At 38.4% G+C, this 24,805-nt stretch overlaps 1 protein-coding gene across 1 annotated transcript; it reads right to left on the reverse strand.

The window, feature by feature from the left end:
* Positions 1-942: 942 nt before the first annotated feature.
* On the reverse strand, positions 943-23,186 carry LOC104586121 (pre-mRNA-processing-splicing factor 8A). The gene is made up of 26 exons (XM_010243256.3): positions 22,445-23,186; positions 21,163-21,286; positions 20,968-21,060; positions 20,300-20,690; positions 18,496-18,982; positions 17,613-18,403; positions 17,404-17,489; positions 17,136-17,318; positions 16,651-16,965; positions 16,245-16,549; positions 15,671-16,125; positions 15,370-15,496; positions 14,526-14,767; positions 14,259-14,382; positions 13,982-14,171; positions 13,754-13,861; positions 12,588-12,841; positions 11,529-12,145; positions 11,317-11,423; positions 3,867-4,121; positions 2,873-3,346; positions 2,604-2,765; positions 2,311-2,508; positions 1,950-2,228; positions 1,522-1,764; positions 943-1,371 (listed from the first exon to the last, which is right to left on the reverse strand). Exons 1-26 carry the CDS (start codon positions 22,705-22,707, stop codon positions 1,180-1,182), a joined length of 7,065 nt encoding a protein of 2,354 aa, XP_010241558.1. The 5' UTR covers positions 22,708-23,186; the 3' UTR covers positions 943-1,179.
* Between the last annotated feature and the right edge of the window lie 1,619 nt (positions 23,187-24,805).

A 24,805-nucleotide genomic window follows, 5' to 3' on the forward strand; every position in this document is an offset into this window, starting at 1 on the left:
CACCCATTGGTTTACAGTGCATAGAAGTACCATCCAAGATATCCGCAAGGTATGGAATTTAACAAAGCTCACCGCATCTACGAGGGCAAGGATTAAAATAGTTTAAACTTTAAAGGGAGAACGACTGTTCAGTTCACCCCCAGAATTCTTAACTTCAACATACAGTTGGGGTAAGTGCCAGCTCGGAATTAATGTCAATACACAGGCAGATATTGGAGATCAGTTTCTATTGGGGCAAACATGTGTCCATACAGTTCTAAGTTCTAACAGTCATTCCCAACTTTGCATTGGAAATAAAGTATACAGTTATGGAGATATTTTCAATGCATATCTCCATGCAAATCTGTAAAGATTGCTCAAATGGGCTTTACTCTAACTGAAGCCAAACTCTGGTATTGATGTTTAGGATGAGATGTTTGGCATTTTAAATTATTGTAGGTCTGCAGTAAAATTCAAAATTCTGAGGTGAAGTGCAGTGTAATCCGTTTAAAATATCACAATGTATCGTACGCCATGTATCAAATTTCAAATCCACAGAAATGACAAAGTATTAAGATTTAGAAGGAAAGGTCATTTTCAATTGTCAATAGCCTTCTTAGGCCATCTCTGATTTAACTCTTGAACTTGAAAATAATTCTAACCATGAGTGTTGCCCCCTGTGAATCGCACAATACACGATTTTTGCATATCATGCATGTCAATACTGCACCAGAGTCGAATCGTATTGCAGTCTTGTGCGAATGTGATCCAGTCGCTAGTTCTTTGTGAAAGAGACCTTCGTTAGATGCTGTTACGTACTACACAAACTGATGTGGAGTCCATTTAGTTATCACTAATTCATTTGCTCTAATTAGTAACTGAAACAGAAACCCATCATATCATATGACGCATTTAAAAGCGGATTATGACCCAAGAACTAGAAAAGATAAGACACATACGAGATCACGGAACCTGCTCTGTATCATAAAGTAACTTCTGCAACCTGTCCGAACATATATATACAAGTCGGGAGAGTATACTCGCCTATGTCTGCCTTTGGGCTTGGGCCAAGCAAACATGGGACACAAAATATAAAATATCTATTATTACAACAAAAAAGAGATGGAGCAACCTAACTTTCCTTCCCAAGGGTTCAATGTCGGTGTTGGGACAAGTTATTTACATGACTACACCTCTGGTCTAATTAAATGTATCCTCCCTGTCACCCTCGGCAGTCTCACCCTCTTCCAAATTGCTGAACTCAAGAAAATGAGTAGGCCTGTGATCTTCATGATAATATTCTCTAGGAGTTCCAAGCTTAATACTATACTTCATGCTGGATGTATGTTTCACTCCCATGAAGTTGTAATTCCACGGGCCATTATCCGGAATCTGAGGAACACCCATGATACTATCTGAGTTAGATAAGTTGCTCTTTAAAATTAAAACGGGCAAATGCAAATATGAAAATGATCCCAAAGGATACAGAAATTATAATATGATACAACAGGATTTTAACAGCTAGAAATTGACAAGACTTACCATGTAGAATCCAAAGAAACGATCACTAAGAAGCATCTGGACCTTCTCATAGTGAGTTGGTAAATAACCATGGGGATTGCTTCCAGTGTCCTTGTTGACTCGTCCCCATTCATATCCCGTTGGGGTTAGCTTGTATGCAGTTAATGAGCAAGAACCCGGAGTGAAACTGCAAGTGAGGATTATGCACTTCTCCCCATCCCACTGCTTATTGTTCTCCAGAACCCGGGCATGAGTTGTGAGATCCTATAAAAATAATCACCAGGGTGACAGATCAATTAGGACCTTAGTTTGTAAATACGGAATTAGAGCAGCATGACTAAGAAAACATCCCATATCCACATTCCAAGTAATAGCCACTACGGTAAGCAATAGAGAATGTTATAGTCTTTGATTGGTAGCAATTAAGCATGCTATGTTGAAAACAATACCTGTGGTGACAGTTGTGGAAGCTCATTTGGTTGTGTGTGCATCCATCCCAATGGCTCCAGATCATTTAAGAAATCATGTTCAGGAAGAGCAGATGGGAGGTGGACTTGCTGATGAGTCCCCCATTGTGGTGGCATTACAATGCAGCGGATTTCTTTAACCTGAGGGTTGTCTGGTGGGCTTATACCATATATGTATCCTGAAATTTGAGTCCGCAGATCTGCTATGCAGATAAACTTCTTTAAGATATTTTTGGGCATGATGTATGTGTAACCCGTCTCCTGTTATCATAAGTTGTGCTCATCATAAGTATTCCATGGGGTAGTCCGTAATAGCAAGAAAAAAAATAAGACCAGTTGGTACCTTGATGTCCTCAGAATTCACATAAATGTGATTAACTCGGAGATAAAGGTTTGTGGCTGAAATTGCTCTCACACGCCAATCAGTTTTGGATGCAAAAGCAGATTGCTCATATGGACTTGTGGTGGTGACAATGAGTTCATCACCGTGCACATTTGTTGTCCTTGTTGTTACAGCTGTGAGCTGGCTTGCTTCTTTTGCCTGTTCATGAGATTCCAGTAGCAACCAATTAGCAAAATAAAAATAAGCAAAATTCCATAAACAATTCAAATCAAGCAAACGAAATAAAATATTACCTGTTTCTCAATCTCTGCTATCTGTTGCCTCTGTTGTGAAGGTGGAGTAATCTCAGCTCCCAGTATTATATCACGAATCTCAGATTGAGTAAGAGCTGAAGTGTTCACATTATTCTTTTTTGCATAGTCAGAGAGTATAAGATCTCTCAATGCAACCTCCACCTGCATGAAGAAAGATATAAGGAACACAAAGGGACAAATAAACATGCACATAGACACAAACATGTAGAAGCCCAAACTTAAATAGGTCTGTCAGGTTTGGAAGTTACCTTCATCCATTGATCATCTGTCAGAGAAGGCCAGATGTGGTGTGGTTCAGTGACGATAGTCTTGTCAGGCTTTAGCAACATTTTTGCCTTCTCATTGTTTACATGCAATGCCCGCAAAATTAGGATGAGACGAGAGAATGCAGTATATGATGAGATACTTTTCAGCCAATCATCATAAATGTTAAACAAAACCATTTGTGGTTCTGTGGCCTTCAGAATCAAATCACCAAATTTCTCAATCTTCAGACATGCTTGGAATGGCAGCTGCAGTTCACTCCCTTTGATAACTATATTTGGGAAATCTAGCAAGTGGACCTCTAAAGGATCCAGCATTCCTTTACGAGTCACAATGATTTGCTTTGGCTGCTCTTCAACAGGCAAAGATCTAACCAGAGCAGCAACTTCTTCTGCTGTTTTCCACTTTGCCAACTGACCAAGACGCTTTTGTCCAGCCCATACACTTGTGTGGATGACCTGCACCAATTCATCATGTCCTTTAATCCATATTACTACCAACCGAACATGTTGCTAATAAGATACATTATTAATTAAGGATTGAAGTACAAAGTGTGTACAGCATCCCTACTTTAATTTAAATTAGCACCAGTAACTTAAACCAGAGAGTTTCAGCTATATATATATATATACATCACCATCATCATCATCTACACCATGTCCCAACTATATGGTTTTGGTTACATGAATCCTGCTCCACCATTCCGTTCTATTCAGTGTAACAACTACTGTTAAATTATGGACCCTTAAATCGCTTCTCACTACAACCCAATGTCCTTTTTGGCCTGCCCCTAGCTATTCTAACCTCTGAACATGCCCAAACCATCTTAGTCTGTTTCTAGTTTTTTTTTTTAAATCTATGTTTCTAGTTTTCCTACTCATCATCTAAAAACATTCACATATCTGCCTCACCCATTGTTGGAATATCTGAGCAATGAATATAATTTGTACATAAGAACGGTAGAAGGAATGGGGGCACCTTAAGAAACAGCTGCCCTGTTCTTGGATTGAAAATAAAGATGGCACCATTGATAGGCTTTGTTGTCAGATTCCCTTCAAATGTCTTGTGAATTGTAACACGGTACACATTTGTATCATCAACAAACCATATAATTTGATTGCTGAATATCTCCCCATAGTTTTGAGATGACAGATATGGTTCCGTAGGCTCAGATGAATACAACTGCAAACCTTTCCTTATTCTCTCCCTCAGAACATATAAAGCTGGATTTGACTGCAAAGGTACATGTAAAACCATTAGAATTATATATAACAAATCTTAAGACCCAGATGGCCTAAGAAATATATGTTTGAGTATGTTCATATGATAACAAGTTCATTAGAATTATATGTTTATATAAGATAAAGACATTTCAAGATGCATCATGTACTTATAAGCAAGAACATGCATTAAAACAAATACACAACAATACTAAGCTTGATATAGATCTGAAGTCCCAATCATCTCACCTTTTTTTATTGCACCACTAAAAAATAAGTTTTCGTCAGGGAAAGCAAAATGTTTTCTTACAAGCAGGTAGAAGATGATTTCGGCAAATTTTGAAATTTGCACCAGATACCATCAGAAATGACAACTTGGCAATGACTGCTCGTCCAGTATTGCACCCCACCCACATCCTTATCATCCAGCAATACCCAACAGGTACTTCTTAACCACATGATGCAAAGTTATTACAGCTGGAACTTATAAAACAGGGGTAACTGCTGCCGCAAAGAAGATATCTATATCCTTCTCCAGCAGGTATATCACCTTTGTAAAAGGTCCAATTAACTCTAAAACATAACTTATTTTTGATAATCAAATCTAATACATAACTTCTTTATATCACATGTAAAAAATACTGCTCACATAAAAAGAAAAGGAAGAGGAAGAATTCCTCTATCAAAAAAAAAAAATCAATCATCCAGAAAATAGTCAAAACTTTACAGTTTACGATGCACTTCACAATTCAAATTGTGAATCCCAAGGGTTTCAATTTAAATTGTATACTTGGATCCTTTTCTGCAAAAATCACATGATTACCGTTTGAATCCTACAATTTGATTTGTGAACCTTACGACTTATAAGATTCATGTGATTCAAATCAATTCAACTGAGACTTGGTTCTTTACTTTGTCATTCCTTCATTTTATTTTATTTTTTCCTTTCAACAGGCTTTTGTTTTAAAATCCTTACTAGAAAATGGTTTCTCTAGGTTATTTAAGACCCATTTGGAAACCTTATTGAGTTTATTTTCCACCCTGTATGGGTAACCACCACTGTGTGGATTAGTTGACTTTCAAGTTAAACTTGATTATTGTTGAGTGGGCTGATTTATGTAGGGCCGATTTATGTTTAGTTTGTTTTCTTTTTATTTTAAGAAGTTGTTCCTTAGTCTTTTATTTTTAAAGGAATTGTAAGTACTTAGTTGAGTTGCCGCCCTACTAGGGGCATCTTTGTAATATCCCATATTTAAGTTAATTATAAATAGAATGAGGGGCTGGTGGCTAGGGTTAATGATCACTATCCTAGTCGACCGTCTTCTCTTTTCTTCCCTTTCCTCTGTCTATTGCTGAAATCCCCAACTTTCTCCTCTTCCTTTCACAAGAAGCTTGGCCGAAATCAGCACATAAGGCTTTCTACTTGGTATCAGAGCAGGTTGAAGGTTCTTGAAGAGATTCATTCCTGCAGCCCTAGATCGGCCGACTGCATGGAGATTTAAGAGGCTGATCGAAGCTTTCAGGTAAGCCCAGTTTTTGGATTTTCTTGATGGATCAGTATGCCCTATAGCTGGTCTAGGGTTTCTCATCAGAATCAGGAAAAACTGGAGAAAGGGGAAGAGTCCTGATTTTGTTGGACTCTTCAATTTTGACATAGGTAGTGGCGCCCAAATTTTTAGGGTTCCTCTGGGTTTTTTGTAAGGGGCGATTCAAGTTCCATGTGGTTTGGAGGCCTCTAAGGAGGGTGGTTGCTTCTTCTCTCTCTTCTCCCCATCCCACCGAAAAGGAATCTTTCCTGGGAAGAAAGTCCAGGACACCAAAGGAGTGTCGTTGGTTCCAGAAGGTATTTTGTTTGTTCTTGCTGCATTTTTTAGTTGTTTTCTGTACCTCTTTGAGACACATGAAGGGACACAGTTGAATATAAGCCCAGGAATGAAATGGGACCAGTGGGAGGAGGTGTTGGAGACCCCTTTGGAGCCGGAACCATTACTACAGTTAGGTTGGATGGTTCAAATTACTTGTAATGGTCCCAATCTGCAAAGATGGCCATTGGGGCTCGTGGAAAATTGGGGTATATTACTGGTGAAGAGGTAAAACCCGAAACTGGCAACTCCCGGTGGGTGCAAGAAAATTATATGGTAATGACATGGTTGTGTAATTCTATGTTGCCACATATAAGTAAAAACTTTTTATGGGCAAACACTGCTAAGGAGATATGGGATGGGGTTGCAGAGACCTATTCACAGAGGGAGAATGTTGCTAGGGCTTATCAACGGAGGAATCAAATTATTGCCAAAAGGCAGGGAGATAGATCTGTTGCAGCCTATTTTTCAGTCCTTAAGACTCTGTGGCAGGAGATCGACCATCTAGAAACCTTTGCTTGGGAAACCACCAAGGATGCAGCTACCTATCAAAGACATTTAGAGAAGTATAGGGTGTTCGAATTCCTTGCTGGCCTTAACCATGAGTATCACATTGCACGACAACATCTTCTTTCCAGGGACAGTGCCACTCTCTCCCAAGCATATGCCTTTGTGTTAGGAGAGGAGTGCAGGAGGGATGTAATGATGAAAAATCTCAGTTCTGATCAGTCTGCTATGGTAAGTGTTGTGAAACCTAAACAGAATGGCAATGAAAACAAATGGGAAGACAAAAGGGACTTGGTCTGTGACTACTATAAGAAGCCTAAGCATACAAGAGACACTTGTTGGAAGCTTCATCCACATCTTGTACCGACCAGATTGAAGAATAAGAAGGGAAATGCACACATGGCAGTTACCGGTGATACTCCGGCCCCCCCTACTACAGCTGCTTTGGAATCTGTTGCAGCTGCTGCAGTAAGGGCCGAGCTTGAGAGGTTTGGGTTACTTCTGAATCAGAGAGATACAGCTAGTTCCAGTTCAGCCGTAAGCGGACAACAAGGTACAGGTGGAGCTCGCTCTACCTCCTTTGCCCACACAGGTAGTTCACATGTCACTGCAAACTATGTTTCTACTTTAGGTAAGGAGAGATCTCCTTGGATTATAGACTCTGGAGCCTCAAAGCATATGACCCATTGCTCCACTATTTTCTCCTCTTATCAGCTCTGTTCTGGCAGAGATAAGGTCTCCACAGCTGACGGATCCCATGTTCCTATTGTTGGGAAGGGATCTGTCAAGATTAATGATTCTATTAGCTTACCCTCTGTCCTCCATGTTCCTAGATTGAGCACTAATTTGTTATCTGTTAGTAGTTTGACTAAGAATCTGAACTGCTCAGTGATTTTTTCTCTTGGACGTTGTATTTTGCAGGATCTGGATTCAAAGAGGACGATTGGGAGTGGTTGTGAAGTGAATGGAATCTACCTCTTGGATGCTCTCCCTCTTCACCAAAGCCATCATGTTTGCAGAGATAGTGAGTCAAAATTTGTGGGTCGGATTATGTTTTGGCACAACCGTCTGGGTCATTTATCCTTTTCTTCTTTGAGTTGTTTGTTTCCAAAATTGTTTGAGTCTGTGAGTCTGTCAAGTTTGAAGTGTGAGGGTTGTGAACTTGGAAAGCATTGTAGACATCATGTTTGCAGAGATAGTGAGTCAAAATCTGTGGGTCAGATTATGGTTTGGCACAACCGTCTGGATCATTTATCCTTTTCTTCTTTGAATTGTTTGTTTCCAAAATTGTTTGAGTCTGTGAGTCTGTCAAGTTTGAAGTGTAAGGGTTGTGAAATTGGAAAGCATTGTAGACATTCTTTTAAACCTAATAATAAAAGATGTTCTTCTTCCTTTGATGTTATTTATTCAGATGTGTGGGGCCCTTATCATGTTCCCTCTATGGGTGGCTATCGCTATTTTCTCCTGTTTGTGGATGATTTCTCTCGATATTCCTGGATTTACCTGATGAAATCACGCGATGAAGTACCATCCTTGGTGAGGCAATTCCACCAGATGATACTAACACAGTTTGGGACAAGAATAAAGATGTTCAGATCTGACAATGCTAGGGAATATTTTGAGAGACATCTTGCCTCATATCTGTTGGAGTATGGTGTTATCCATCAGAGCAGTTGCTCCTATAGTCCACAGCAGAATGGTGTTGCAGAGAGGAAGAACAGACACATCGTTGAGACGGCAAGAAGCATGATCACAGCCACAGTTCCAATTCGTTTTTGGGGTGATGAAGTTCTCACGGCAGTATATCTAATTAACAGAGTGCCCTCTCGTGTACTCGAATTCAGGACCCCATTCAGCCTTCTTTTTCCTCAGGGGGAGATGTTTCATATTCCTCTAAGGGTATTTGGATGTGTCTGCTTTGCACATATTCTTGGTCCTCACCGTTCGAAGCTTGATCCCAAGGCAAAGAATTGTGTTTTCCTTGGATATGTAGAGAATCAGAAAGGGTATTGCTGCTATGATCCAGTCTCTGGGAACTGGTATGTTACTATGGATGTTACCTTTTTTGAATCCACGTACTTCTTCTCAAAGGATCATTCTCAGGGGGGAGTGTTTTAGGGAAGTAAGTCAGCAGTCTATCCCTCTCCCAGTTCTAGTTCCTATGTCTACTCCTATGCTTGACCACCACCCGATGTCACCCACCTTGCCACCTCCTTTGCGTTCCATCTCACAACATTACTCACGGCAAAGACTTCATAAGGCGGTTGATTCCACTACAGCAGAACTCACACCACTTCTTGTCAATCCCTTGGAGACTCCAGATTCGGTTAATACGGATTCAGGTATTCCTCTTGATCCCACTATTTCAGTTCCCATTGATCCTACTGACACTGTTACAGATAACCTTGATCTCCCTATTGCTCTTAGAAAAGGGAAGAGAAAGTGCACTGCCCATTGTATCTCACAGTACTTATCCTACAATGGACTTTCTCCTTCCTATCGTGCTTTTCTCTCTTCTCTTGATTCAGTGTCTATACCCAAGGGTGTTAGTGAGGCTCTCTCCAAACCTGAGTGGAAGACAACTATGTAGGAAGAGATGGAGGCTTTGATTAAGAATTAGACATGGGAGATTGTGGACCTACCAGATGGCAAGGAGACAATTGGATGCAGATGGGTTTACACAGTAAAGTATAAGGCAGATGGAAGTATAGAGAGGTACAAGGCAAGACTTGTTGCAAAAGGATACACACAGACCTATGGCATTGATTATCTAGAGACATTTGCGCCAGTTGCAAAGATGACCTCTGTTCGGATACTCCTTTCCCTTGCTGCCTCATACTCTTGGCCCTTGTTTCAATTGGATGTAAAGAATGTGTTCCTAAATGGGGATCTGCAAGAAGAGGTGTATATGGATCTTCCAGCTGGTTTTTATGATAATGCTGAAAAGGGAAAAGTGTGCAAGCTGAAGAAGTCACTATATGGCTTGAAACAATCTCCCAGAGCATGGTTTGACAGATTCAGAAAGGCCCTGATTGTTTTTGGCTACACTCAAACTCAATCTGATCACACCTTGTTTGTGAAACGCAGGGGATCTTTGGTGTCAATCCTAATTGTTTATGTGGATGACATTGTTGTCACTAGGAATGATCTAAGTGAGATTGATAGTTTGAAGAGGAACCTGCATAAGGAATTTGAGATTAAGGATCTTGGAGAACTAAGATACTTAGGCATTGAAGTTGCAAGATCGAAACATGACATTTTTATCTCTCAAAGGAAGTATGTCTTGGACCTTCTCCAAGAGACAGGAAAGCTTGGAACAAAGGCAGCTAGCACCCCCATTGATCAGAACCATAGAATCAGTGCATCAGAAGGTGAACCAGTGAAGGACCTTGGGAGATACCAAAGACTTGTGGGTCGGCTACTATACTTGTGTATGACAAGACCGGACATCTCCTATGCAACAAGTGTAGTGAGTCAATACATGCATGCTCCACGAGATCAGCACTAGAAGGCAGTTGACAGGATCCTTGCATATTTGAAGGGACATCCAGGCAGAGGCATATTGTTTACTGATCATGGACAACTGAAGCTAGAGACCTATACAGATGTAGATTGGGCAGGATGCCTTGATGACAGAAGGCCAACTTCAGGAGTGTGCACCCTAGTTGGAGGTAACCTAGTCTCATGGAAGAGTAAAAAACAAACAGTTATGGCAAGATCAAGTGTAGAAGCGGAATATAGGGCCATGGCACATGGAGTTTCAGAACTTCTCTGGATCCGTTCTCTGTTAAAAGAAATTGGTGTACAGGCAAAAGAACCTATGATGCTATACTGCGATAACCAGGCAGCAATCAATATTGCCCATAATCCAGTCCAGCATGACCGTACTAAGCACATTGAAGTAGATAGACATTTTATCAGAGAAAGGGTAACTTCTGGAGAAGTTTGTCTTCCATACATTTCTTTTGATCTGCAGCTTGTTGATGTTCTCACAAAAGGTGTTGCGAAGAATAAGTTGGAACATGATCTACGCAAGTTGGGAATGTGTGGCATCTATTCCCAAATTGAGGGGGAGTGTTGAGTGGGCTGATTTATGTTGGGCCGATTTATGTTTAGTTTGTTTTCTTTTTATTTTAAGAAGTTGTTGGGCCTTGGGCCCATTAGTCTTTTATTTTTAAAGGAATTGTAAGTACTTAGTTGAGTTGCCGCCCTACTAGGGGCATCTTTGTAATATCCCATATTTAAGTTAATTATAAATAGAATGAGGGGCTGGCGGCTAGGGTTAATGATCACTATCCTAGTCGACCTTCTTCTCTTTTCTTCCCTTTCCTCTGTCTATTGCTGAAATCCCCAACTTTCTCCTCTTCCTTTCACAAGAAGCTTGGCCGGAATCAGCACATAAGGCTTTCTACTATTATATAATCTTATGCTTCCAACGTATAAGTGGTAAACTCTATTGTATCAAGTACATATATGGTAAATATGGATTTAAGAGGGATAACTATAACTTCTCTATATATGTTTTAAGTTTTTAGCATATCCATTTTTAATTTGTTAACAAATTTATATAAAACAAAAACTATCTTGCAATTTACAGCACAATTTACAATTTGATTTGGTTCAACATTCTTCATGATTTTGGATAGGATTACAATTTTCAAACATTCCAAAATGAGTTTCCTCACCAGGAGTAGGAAACATAAGCAGATTATGTGACAAAGTATTTCTTTAAGAATCCATGCACAAAACAAACCATTAATTTGGCATTCTCTTTATATTCTATTCTTATCACAATTAGCAGATACGTTCTCCAACAAAGAAAGCTAGAAATTAAGATACCTTCATGATCTTATTCATTGCTTGAGCAAGAAGTGGTTTGGATCCAGGAAACCAGTTACCAAAAGCAGAATGCAAATTATAAGCCAAATCAAGACCAATCATGACACCTGCAAAACAAAACAAATAAATTCAATTAACCAAGTAACCAACCAAGTCATTCAACATAGAAATACAAGCTTGTATGGTAAAGGTAGTAAAGGAAAAAAAAATACCAGTTGGAGATGGATAAATAGACATATTGTCAGTTGTATAATCCATAAATTTAGCACGTGTATAACGCTCAATGTCATGTGAGTCATAGTCTCCCCATCGTAGTTGCACATCTATCCAATATTTATTGCTTGCTTTCTGATCAAAGATATCCTTTGATTCTGCCACTAAACTTGGTTTTGACATCGGCCATCTATGGGCAGCAAAGAGTAGAATATCAGCACAAGAACTGTTCATCTTGTAGCTCTTCCTTGGATGGATCGTCTCTTTCTGCACAGTCTCAATTTCCAGCGCATCCAACTCTTGATCCAAGACTTGACAGAGGTCCATAACAACACTCTCATGGATCTTTTGCCACAAATGAGCACGAAATATTTGGATTAGTGATATTTTCAGAGTTGGGATCTTCCCGTGCATGAATATTCCAGTCAAATCCAACTGAACTTGAAATCCCACATACACATTTGCACGGTTTATCGTAGGTGACCACCAAAGCGTAAACCTACGGTTTGGAATTTGGTTTAGCCCAGATCTTTGTGCATTTGTCAATTTCTTATACTTCATAGATTCTTCGAAACCAGATGCCTTCTCCCAAAAGAGACCTTCCCAAGTTGGAAAGCTGAAAATCAAAAATGTTGAGTCAACTTCTGACAATATTAAAAGGAAACTCTTTTGTATTTTAACAGTGACCTTACCGATAGGAAAAGAAAAGGCTTAAACAGTAGTACCCTTCTGTTAAAAAGACCTCCCAGCAAAAATGTCAAAAAAGAGACCAATCACTGAAGCAAGTGGCTTTAAAACCCCATTCCAGGGCCAGCTCCATATTCCAAATGGTTTAACCAATTGTGGAAGATGTAATACAATACATGCTACAAATCATTCTGAACGTAAGGATTTGAAATAGCTCAATGGTTAAACTTTTTTGAAAAAAAAACTTAAAGAGGCCTATTATGAGCTGAAGGTCATAGATATGTGTCACTTGGCAAGAAAACTGGCATAACTTATTAATTCAAAATAATATAAAAAGAAAGAGAAAATTGAGAGAGAGAGAGAGAACTTACTAGGTTCCCTTAAATAATGTATGCTCAAGAATTCCCTCAACTCCTCCAAGGGCTTGGATGACATCAGTTCGATAGTTATTCAAGTTCCACAACTTGCCATCATGACGTTGGTGTGTCCACCAAAAAGGGTTCTGTTTTAAAACCTGGTACTGCTTAAAATCTGTACGAACCCTCCATCCTTTATCATATGCCAAGGTATGCCGGTCCTTCTGAAACAAAGTATTGATCCGTGGTATACCCCTATCCCAAGAATCCTGTGGAAATAATTAAGAGAATCTTAGACAATTAATGAAAGAAATGTTAGGTATATAACAATAACAGGGATCAAAAAAGATGTTGAGCCAATAATTAGAATAAATTCAGTAAGCACATAACAATTACAATTATCAATAGAATCTGCCTAAACATGTCAACTCTACATCTGTATCATTGCATTCCATAAATCATTTATGGCCATAATTATACGTTCCAAAATCTTATGATTTTTTACATGACTTGTAATTTAAAACTGCTATGGACCCAAAGTTTTGAAAATCTCTCTCTGTGGTCATTACTTGGATATTGTAATTTGATTTGTGAATATTATGACTTCAGTGATTCATGTGATTTACGGTTTCAATTTTCAAAGCAAATTGCTTTGTTTGTAGCATTTACATGAATAAAAACTTGCTTGGATACTCAAAACCTATTTGAAGACTTACTATTTTGTTTCTACCGAAATATGATTTGAGAAAACATCATATGTGGTTAATTGAACTTGATTATATCATCTTATCTCTTATGGCTACAAGTGGCAAACTTTGTTCTAGTAATAACTTATATGATAGATATTGATTGCTAAAGTCAATAATATGATAGGTATTAATAGGTAAAATCTTTTTTCTATTTTCTCGAGTCAATAATATATGCATACACTCAATATGTATATGGCAAATTTCTAAAAGAACTATATTACAATTTTTTTAAGAAATACAAATATATTCAATTTAATCTGCTCCGCAATTTACGGATATAGATTATGTTTTTCACAACACTTGCTGCACTACATGTCCTAACAACAACCACTCCCTGAAGTTATAAAGCACCACCAACAGCATGGAGAATATATTTATTTTAAGAAAAGATTTTTGCCAACAGTTAACAAAATTGAACAACCAAAAGCGCACCTCCAAATCTTCAAGTGTTAAGCGCCTATTTTGTGACTGTGCTTCCTGCCTCTTCAATGCATATTCAGCCCAAACACGTTGTGAATCTATAAATTCACTCTCCCATGGCTGTTGAGAGACAAATAAGAAGATAATAACAATAATAACTTATCAAAAAAAAAAAAAAACAATAATACTACATTCAGCGGAAATACAAAAAACACAGTGGAAAGAGAAGTGGAATTAAACCTGTATGTAGCGATAAAGATTAGGAATGAGCTGGTCCTCTTCATGACTCATACCACTCCTGAAATGGGTCACACCAACATCTGTTTGTTGACTATATCGTAGATCACTTTGTGGAATTAATATGTGACCCATTGACAGCATGCCAAGCCCTCCAATTTCCTTAGGTGTGTAGAATATGACAGGTGGGAACCTGAGAGGGAAAATTGACTCAGAATTATAATATTTCATTAATTTACTTCATTTAAACTTACTGGTTGTGGGGTAACCAAAATGTTACCTGCTAGGCATTTTTGAATTTAATCCAATCTTGATACGGGTTTGAATTTTATTTTCACATTTAACAAGCAAATCTAACAACTCCTGGGTATGTACTGTAGCCTCACGGAAATATGTCATGAGACCTGTCATAAGGAAAAGAAAAATCATTCTAGTGTAATTATCAGACAGAGGTACATTTATATAAAATCTCAATAAAACATTAAGAACAATAAAAAGCAAATTATTTTCCCTTTTCGGTAATTTTTTTGATGGGATGGGGTATTACCTATAAGAGCTGTATTCCATTTGTTGACAATCTTTGTGAATGTTGTGGAACCCGATGACATAAGTATCTGCCTCACACGATTCTCAAAAACCTTCATATGTTCATCATCTACTCGTAAGAAAGCCACTGCAGTTCGCTCTTTGGTCTGCTCATTCTGCAAGTTCCAAACACCATCTCTTGTGTTGCTGAATGCCTCTTGACTCATTCTTATCTTTGGCAAAATCCGAACTTCAAACCCACACCTAAATGACAATAGTAGATTCATTTTTAAAATAATAAAACAGCTGAGAGCAGATTTGAAACTCACAAATGGATTATCTCAAAGAGAAACCAGATATTAGGATACTAAACTAAAACAAAGAAAGATCTTTATGGTGGGTCAGCGAAAGATCTTTTTAGTGCAGTTACCCCTTTTTCTTTTACTCTTTTCAAGGCAAAGGAAAGGTAATGTATCAATAAAGGGGGATAAAATACCACCCAGATTTACTTATTTTACAATGAGGGACTGTACAAATCGAATTACTGAAAAGTGATAACAGAAAAAGAATAAGTTTCGATATAAGATCACATGGAGAAGATATTCAGAATATCCCCAAAAACAGTTTATTCATTCACTCTTGATAAAGATGAAACTGGAAAACTAAAACGAAACAACCACTTGCAAGTCCACAATTGAAACTATGAAGTGGTGTTTTGGATTCAGCAATCACCAGGATAAGAATCCCAAGTTAAATCAGGTCAAAGTTGAAGGTCTGGCCAACACCCAGAACAAAGGTTTTGATCAAGACAAGAATAATATTAGTTTAACAGGGAAGCAGTTTCATTATGTATTGATATTACTTACATGCTGAAAAGCAAGTTTGGATTGTCCTTGCTGTAAACTGAAACAAAACTGTTCTCCCACTCCAGCGTTGTGATACTCCGAGGTAACCGATTCTTCATGTCCCAGAAAACACTTCTGCCAAGATTTACTGTGCAAGGACATAGCCATAGAACTCCATGTTAACTTTCAGGAAGATACCTAATTTGTAAACTTTCAGAATATACTTCTATTTTCTCAAAAAAATAATAAAAAGCATCATAAATTCAATTTCATGCAAGGGACCCAATGGAGTCATAATATAATGCAGAAAAGAGAGTTTTACCATCATGCTTCATAAGCCTCATTCTTGCATCTCTTGGCCAACATTTCTTATTGTTATACCCAACCATGTTCTCGTTGTTGGGGTCAGGATGTTCCGTAAGATACCGCTGAATAAGGTCCCGTGCCTCTTCATGAGTGAACCGGAATAATATATGTACCCTATCAATGTACCGTGAATACAATCGAATGGGATGTCGAGTTTCAACTTTGGTGTCCCAATATGTAATGAACTCATTGGGCATCTGAGGAGGTCCCGCAATTTCACTAGCTCGAGTCAAACCAAGAAGCAAGAGATCCAACACAAGGCCATAGTACTGCACAACAAATGAAGCAAACTGGAGACCTCGTATTAGACCATATGAATTGGTATGACTCATATCCTTGTAAGATAACACAACATTGTTTTTTGCAGTGACATAATCAGCAATGTTGTGATCAAGAACCAAACGGAGAAGCCTGCAAAAAGTAAGAGCCACAAAATCAACATTAACAAAGCATTACCCATCACTTAACTGTATAGCACTCAAGTGATTCATCACTTGAATGAATATTATCCAAGAAGAGGGATCAATTACCTGTTTAGCATTGTCAGATCAATCTTCTCAAAGAACTTCTCAAACTTTGTTTGAAGCATCACAACACATTGTCCTTCACTTGTATCCCATATACCTTGCAGATTGTTTATACCTTGACACCATTTATAGACTAAAAGCGGTGGTGGTTCTGAATCAGCAGGCTTAATCCAGTTGGGAAAGAGATGACGCTTGTCCCCTTCATACCACAGGTACTGGTCAAGGTATGCATCTGTTATCTTCTCAAGAGGTTCAATTTCATATACGGGAATCAGATAACTATACAAATCCATAAACTCAATCCCAACCTGTCATACAACAATGGGTCACATTAATACCAACAAGCAATAGGAAGTTGAAATCCTGCAATGTCATTCTTAATGTTAAAATAAATAAATAAAACACTTACTTCTTTGAAGGCTCTCTGTGTAAGCAGGTGACGTTTTATTCGTGATAGTGCTTCATGTGGATTGTCATATGCTTGTTCAATTAGTCCTAACTCTTCCCTTTGAAGTTGATTCAATCTCACCGCTACACTGTAAGATTCCTTAAGCCTCTCAAGTGCAAGGATAAGAAGTTTGGTATCATGTTTGTATGACAATGGAGGGAATGGAATTGGAGAGAATTTTCGTGACTCCAACCAATGCACAGTGGTTGTATATATAGCTACTGCCTCTTCTGGTGTAACATATGGACCATCTTTCAAATAATTGTGTTGTCGTTCCTAACAAAGACAAGAAATGTAAGGAAATGCCATATTGAAAAGCAAGTCAAGTGAAAAACGGAAAGAGAAAGGATCACCCTGTTAAATCCTTAGGAATGATGCTTCATCTGCAGTGCAATGACCACTAAAATAAAAAATAAATGGAAAATGACAGTAGAAGAAATAGATACCTGCTCTGCCTTCAACCACAAGCGAGTCAATCTTCCTAGATTCTTTCGACAAACAGTCTTGTCAACTGTTGCACCCCTTCTTATGCGTTCACGATTATAATGAGCAACATTTGTCCACCAATCTGCCTTTGACTTGACATAACGAAGTATCATGTTCTCAATGGGAACTGGCAGGCCAGGCACCTGAAATATTTCAACATGAGATTTAACTAAACCAAAATACAAAATGGGGTAGAAATTGATCATCCTCAAAAAAAATATACAATACCTTCCAAGGGATATTTGCTTTCCAACAGCGCCATGCTTCACTGAGATGCTGCAAGATAGTCCTAGCCTTGTTCTGCTTAATGCCCTCTGTAATGAAAATTCCAAAAGCTAAGAAGCTGTATGGAAGTAAATCATGACAATTACAAGATTAAAAAGAAAGTGGACAACTGTGGGCATGTACCATGAACATAGACTATTAAAGGTTCTCACCTGGCATTGCATCAAGTACATCATGCATAACAGCAGCCCGAAGTTCCAAGTCAAAATGACTCTCAACACGCTGCTTAGTGACAGTCTTTGCAACTCCTTTTGAATGGCGCCCTTCAAACTGTCTTGCAAGTAAATTTCCCAGCCACCTTTCCAACAAAGGCACAATACCTCGAAGGAAGAACAACCACACCCTCCACATTGGAGCCCAGAAACCACAGCCAGGCCCCTTTCCCACAGGACCAGTATTGAAGCGGTAATAAATCAAGTGCTTCAAGTCTTTACACATTCTGATCTGTCTCATGAGTCTGTATTTGTAACGGTACATACCAGTCAACTGCCCAACATGTGAAAATGTGTACTGCAAGCCATCTGCCAATTGGAATGCATCCACATTTCCCAAGCGGAACTGGATGTTGGCATCCACTACTAGCTTTGTCAAACGCAGGATTTCACGACATAGATGAAAAGCATTACCAAAGCGTGACTTCTTCCGCTCCTTTGTAGTGAGAGTCTTCACAGGCTTCAGATTGAAGTTATAATCAAGGTGAAGGTAATTCAGATTCTTTCTATGTATCAACAAATTCAGCATGTTGTACCCTTGCTTACAAACTTGGAGACCAGCTTCAGCCCAGTCCAACTCTGTGGTTTGGAAAAACTTAGTAGCTTGAAGGGACCGGAACAAGTGTTTCTTTTTCTGAGCCTTGGGTGGTCTGTGATGCAGTTCATTCAACACAAAACACTTCAACAGTTTCTGGTAGCTGACGCGAACTTTAACTGGATATGATGGAGGGCTGTAAGTGAACGACAACAAGATATTAGAGAATCAGAAGCATGTGTCAGAGAAGAACGGGAGCAAGAAGAAGAGAAGTTGAGGAAAGAGTACCAATGCTCCTTGTACCACTCTGACACGAGAGGTATGTCTTCAGCCCTTCGCATGCGACCAGATCTCATGTTAAAGGGGCGAGGAGCAAACAACAATGAAATACCAGCAGCTGTGGTGTCGGTATAAAGTTGAGTGTTCTGCAATAAAGGTTCCACACCTTCTGGCAGGAAAAATTCATCATCGTCTTCTTCTTCATAAACTTTCTTCTCGCGCCGGTCTTTGTTAGTGGAGGATATAGGATGTATTAAGGGATCATAATAGAATGCAGGTAAATCAGGATCCTCGGTTTTTATATACATTACCATGGGAGTATGATATATACCAAGCTTTACTTTCCTGGGTCTGTTGTTATAAAGATGAGGAAATGCAATTCTGTACTCAGTTCTAAGAGGTGAACGGATAATGAGTTTATTGATGTCATTGAATTCATTCCAGTCCTCATCCCCTTTCTCCATGTCACGGTACAAGGGCTCAAACTTGGGGCCACCTGTAACAAACAATGAAGGAAAGGCTTAAATCTCATACAAGACAGAGGAGCACATATTAGAGCACAAGTATCGAATTTAACAGTCATAACACCTAGATGTGCAATCCATTATCCACAAACTAAAGACCAATAAACCAATATGTAACAGACCCACAAGGTTGGAACAGGGTTGAACACCATTCAACAACACCACCTAGGAAAATATATGCCAATAGAATATCACATCTAAGTCCAGACCCACATTTTTCACTGTGAAAATATATGCAGACAATACTAAGAAAAAGGTCCATATGATGGATAGTATGAAATCCCAAATTTCCAATCTAATATGTTGACCATAAAATCCAGTATTATGGAATTGGGTAGATGTTAAATTTTTTTGAAGGCAAAGTAAGACCTATTTATTGGAAAGGCAGCAGAGTACAACAACAGAACAACCAGCGGGACAACCCTATAACATAGTGAAGAGCTGTTTTGCTCCCCCAAAACTCAAAATAGCACCTCAACAAAAACAAGTGAATAGATCCCTTTAGTCTCTAAAGAATCTGCGCCCTACAAGGAAATCCCATACATCACTCTTTAAATGTTTGTTTATGTGGGTCCAAGATCCAATTCTTCCCACCACCATTCTCAGCACCTCTGGTTCAATTTTTTTCTTTTATCTTCCTATAAGGTTTAATTCTCGAAAATTCTGTTACATTCAATTCTAATATACCAGGCATATCCCAGTGAAAAGGCCAAGAAAACTTTCTTTATCACAAAATTTGATACACAAGGGTAATTTTGACCATCAACTATGTGATATGCAATAATACAAAATGGAAGTACCCAAGTCACTACACATAGAATTGAACTCCAAGTCGGGACTCATAGGGTTGTCAGCTTCCACCCATTGCACATATTCCATATCTACAAGTAATTGGTAATATTATCTTTGCAACCCACCTGATACGTATATCCATGTTAACCATATTCTTCTGAATATATTTAAGTATTGATGCTAGAGCTCCTATTCTTGAATGTAAACGCATCTTTCGTTAATCAATATTAACAACATAGATGTTTTAGCTCATAGTACTCCCAAATAACCCAACACTCCAGACGGATGGAGATATGATTATTTGTTTTACATTTCAACTTAGAAAAAATACTTTCTTAAAATACAACATTCAAGACCCAAATCATGATCTCAAAGCCTGTAAGATGTTAAAATCAATAATTACTCTGAGCCAATGACCTTGTTGTGAAGAAGAATCACATCCCTAAAGCTAAATGATGATACAAAGACACCATCACCAAGGAAAGAAAGAAGCATACCAGGTATGCACATGTTCAAAGCTTTGGCAGTGAAGAATGACTCCATATCAAACAAGTAAAAATAGTTTCGGTCAATCAAATCAGAAAGTAGCTGCCCAGCAAGTCGATGAAGAGTTGCCATGATTGGAAGAGAAAGATTCCATCTCCTATAGCTAGGACCATTGATAAGCTTTGTTTTTACTAGAGGTTTATGATCATAGAACCAAGTATATACAGCAGAATCTTCTTCTTCATCCAACTCCAGTTGTATTGGCTCCAAAGGGTCCACATCTAATAGATTGTCTGCATAATCCAATGGAGGCTCCTCATCATCAAATGGTGGAAATCGCATTCTCTTGAAGTGCCGACGATCCCTTTTCTCCCTTCGCATCATGATCCACATTGTTCCCCACTGTAAAGTTTGTTTAAGTGTAAATCAAATAACAAAATAGTAACAGATACACCATAAACAATGAAGAGGGAAAAAATCACATATGTACTTGCAAACAAATAACATTCTTGTAGACCAATTTGCTAATTGTGGCACTTACATAACAAGATCACATGATGTTGCTGCATCAGTTAAATAAGATATTAAAGGCTGTCCTTTTATGCCTTTGATCTCTTCTACCAACTAAACTTCCAAGGAATGAGAAAATTTTGAGAGAGGATGAGAAAGATTAATATACCTGAGCTAAATATATAGGCTCGACAACCCAAGGTATTTCATTGACAAATGTAATTGCTCCTGTTATGTGATATAAAACCTTCACATCACGGACCTATAAACACAAAAAATATCATTACATAACTTAAATGAACAAAAGCAATAAAATCCAGTCAAATAAAACAACAGAATATTCAGAGAGGCATCAAATAAATACCTGTTCCCAAGGCATAGGCATGTTTTCAAGAAGCTTGTACACTGCATGTGGAACAAATTTAAGAGCTCCAAGATAGACGCGTTTGTCATGACGATATTTCTTTGAGGACATGTCTCCATGGTCTCTGCAAATCAAATACCAAAATAATAAACCTGTGATATTTGAAGTAACCAACCATAGTAATCATACCAAATTACACATTTGTTCATGTATAAACAACTACTACCGAGGTGATATGTTGGAAACATAGTTACTAATAGAAAAAGGCTACACTGAATGAGGATACACCCTAATCTGTGTAACAGGGACAACAACACCAGCATTCTGTATGGACATGAGGTGTCTGACATATTGACTGCTGAAAATTTTGAACTGGAATAAATACTGTGAAGTGTTAAAACTTTGTACATGGAACATGATACAGCCAAAAATGAAAATAATTCAGAAATTGAGAGTCATGGCTACAAAAAAAAAGGAAAAAGAATAAATAACTTGTAAACATAGCAGGGATCATCGTTTTATTAGTTTTTTAAGATGGTTCTCTATTTCTTTTTTTATCAATGGTTCTTTATTTCTTGTGTTCTTTTCCTTGTGATCTATTTCAACTTGGCTAATACGATTATTCCCCAGATGAGAATGATCACAGTGCTTAAAATGAACCCTTAGTCACTGTGCAGCAGTATCAGAATTTCCGAAAATAAGCAAAATTCCGTACATGTACGAAAAGTTGTCATGAATTGCTAAAAAAAAGTCATTGCCAGTGTCCTAAAATCAATACCTCATTCAGGGAAATGCTCAGTTCAGTTTGCTGATGACTTTTACATTCTTAACTTCTATGGAATTTCAGAATAATGACATAAAATGGATTTTCAGGATAGAATGACTTTCACTAACTAGGGAGTAGGGATTTAGGGTGGCACCATAACGTCAACAACATGCTACTTGTTTGAACTTTCAAGAAGTATAACTGCTTAATGCAACCGCTATGGATCAGGTGAGGATGCTCCCACCATCCAGGTAAGATCTCCAGTATGAATTTATTTAGTATCAATGTCTGCGGAATTCAAAAGAATTCTCATAAACCACTTCATTCGAGTGCCTTTCTATTTATTTACTTACTAAACAGAATGTTTTTTCATATTTGTTTAACCAAAAAAAACGGAGGAAATTTTTCACCCCTCGCATCTCCATGGTAAATCAAACCACGACGATGAATAAGAAAGACAAAAAAAATTACAAAGCATTTTCTTTAACCGAGCCCAAAGATAAGTAGATAACTCACCTTATGATCTTCCTGACATGCTCAGGGGGCATGTCCTCCTTTTGCGTCTCCACAAATCCAAACTTCCTCTTGTCGCCATAACGCTTCGAATTCAACTGCATCCACTTGCGCGCCTTCTCTTCAAGACGCGCCTCTGCCTCCGCGGCAGAAAGCGGAATGCTGTAAGACGGTTGCATCGGCGGGGGAGGAGGAATGGAAGAACCACCGGTCCCGGGAGGTACCATCTGTGCAGACGAGTTGCTCGCTCCTCCGTTATTCCACATCTCTTCTGTACTATGCAAACCCTAATACAAGCGAGAAGCAGTGCTCCGATAACTGTCCTCCGTGACCTTTCAGCAACTATGTGCGTTGCACGTCTTCAGACCTAAAACAGCACCCCGCAATCCGTAAGATTCTTCTTCTGCGGCAGCTTCTTGTGCAGATATTCTAAAGAGTTCGAATGGCGGTTAGGGTTTTCAGTGGTTCTGGTCAGTGACGGGGGAAGCCGGATCTCATCCCCTGATAGAGTCTGTAGTCTGTAAGAGACTGTACAGAGAAATGAGGGTTTTTTTTCCCTTTACCGGGCACGGAACCGGGGACAGAAAAAAAAGATTGTGGATATTGATCTGGGTCGGGCTTTATAGTTTATACACGCTTCGATAGCGGTTTCTGTGTATGGCGGTCGCACCGCTCAGCATTGCGGCTCTCCAAAGCCCAAACCGCCTTCGCTGAATGGGCTGATCAATTGATCATGGGACGTGCCGGGCCGGGCTTCGGGACCTATTGTTTAAATATATTATGGGTCCGTTTGGTTTGCAGTCGGAGTGGAATCAGAATCAGAATCGACCATTCTACTAGAAATAACCAAATGTTTGAAATCGGATTTTCATGTAAACCAAATGGACCTTGTACTTGATGATTCTACCATATCGGAAAGACATGATACCGAAAAAAACTTTGGGAGAAAGACGGTTCAGCCCAGGGTCAGAAGTTTTAAGGCCTAAAGTATGGTTGGGGTGGGTGTCAGCTCAGAATTGATGTCAATTCATGGGCCAGGCAGGCATTGATGTATGGAATAGGGATTTTTGATATTTTGAATATTTATTGGTCTGCAGTGGAAATCAGAAATTTGGACTAGTTCTTACTTTTCTGAAAAAACTTATAATCAATCAACCTACATCATAAAAGTGGTAGGGACTTTTGATTGGTCAAAACCATTCTAGTATTTACATGCATCATAGATTTTTTTATATTTAATATATATAACAGAAAAGTACGGACAGGCCCAATGCAGATTTCTGAGTTCTACTGCAAAGCTATAAAAATTCAAAATTTTTTATAAAAATTCAAGATGTGGTTTATAGGAGGGCTACAAATTCAATTTCTGAGGAAAATTGCAGTCCAAAAATCCCTATAAATTTATTGTAACCTTGTCTGACTTGATGTGTTTGGCCCGAGCTGTCTTCAAATTTCCTCAAAACGAAACCAAAGTTTTAAGTCCAAAAGCTTCAAAATGATCATCCTACTTAGTGACACAAGCGTAGTGTTGTCATTTGTCAATAGGTCAATTCTACTCGACAGAACTGAACTAATTGAGCCTACCTATCATGAGTTCTAGTTTTTGTATTTTTATTAATATATAATTAGATAAGAACTGGTTCTTGTTGTTTCAAACTGGACATTGAGTTAATACTATATAAAGGTTTACTAGTTTTCTTGTAACTTTTTTTATTATGTTTTATGTGTAAAATTGTAAATTTGATAGACAATGTACAGGATAACTTTGGTTAAAAATGCAATATACCCTTTTACTAGCATTTTTTACTATATTTTTGTGGATTGGAATGTTTTTACTTGTAGCTATTTATTTTTACCCTCTCTTTTGTTGTTGTTCTTGTTTGCTTGTATACTTTAATAATGCATGTTTGTTTCAATTTGAATGAATAATTTCTCTTCTTTTATTTTGCCTTTTTTCTCAAATTTTATAACCTTTATCTAATTGAACCTATTCCAATCAAATATAGATCTATGATTCTTTTGGCAAATTCGAGTGAACTAGTATTTCATTGATTTGTTGGATATGGAAATGAATCAAATATGGGATATCTTATCGAAATGAATTTATATGCCTATATCCAGATTCAATTCAATTCAATCCGTTCTCAGCCCTACCCCCCATTAGTTATATTGCATGCATGAGCTCTCCTAGTAGGCAAAACCCTCAAACAAGAGGACACGCATCATTGACTTAGTGGTTGAGATGGTCTCATGCCTCTACCTCCATTTAGGAGGTGTGTGATCAAACCTACATACATGTAGGCTCTCCATGATATGGCCAATGGCCCTCACACATGTCAATACATGTGTGAACACTTGAGCCAA

This window comes from Nelumbo nucifera, chromosome 2, assembly GCF_055504915.1.
Source record: "Nelumbo nucifera cultivar China Antique chromosome 2, China Antique-T2T, whole genome shotgun sequence".
Taxonomy (NCBI): domain Eukaryota; kingdom Viridiplantae; phylum Streptophyta; class Magnoliopsida; order Proteales; family Nelumbonaceae; genus Nelumbo; species Nelumbo nucifera.

Bases quoted from the DNA above. Each gene is read 5' to 3' on its own strand.
- LOC104586121 (XM_010243256.3), bottom strand. From the start codon at position 22,707: ATGTGGAATAACGGAGGAGCGAGCAACTCGTCTGCACAGATGGTACCT. The intron at 14,768-15,369 runs GTAAGTAATATC...ATTGTCATTTAG, and splicing joins CCAAACTTGCTTTTCAGCAT to GTGTGGGTTTGAAGTTCGGA. The intron at 14,383-14,525 runs GTAATACCCCAT...TCCTTATGACAG, and splicing joins ATGGAATACAGCTCTTATAG to GTCTCATGACATATTTCCGT.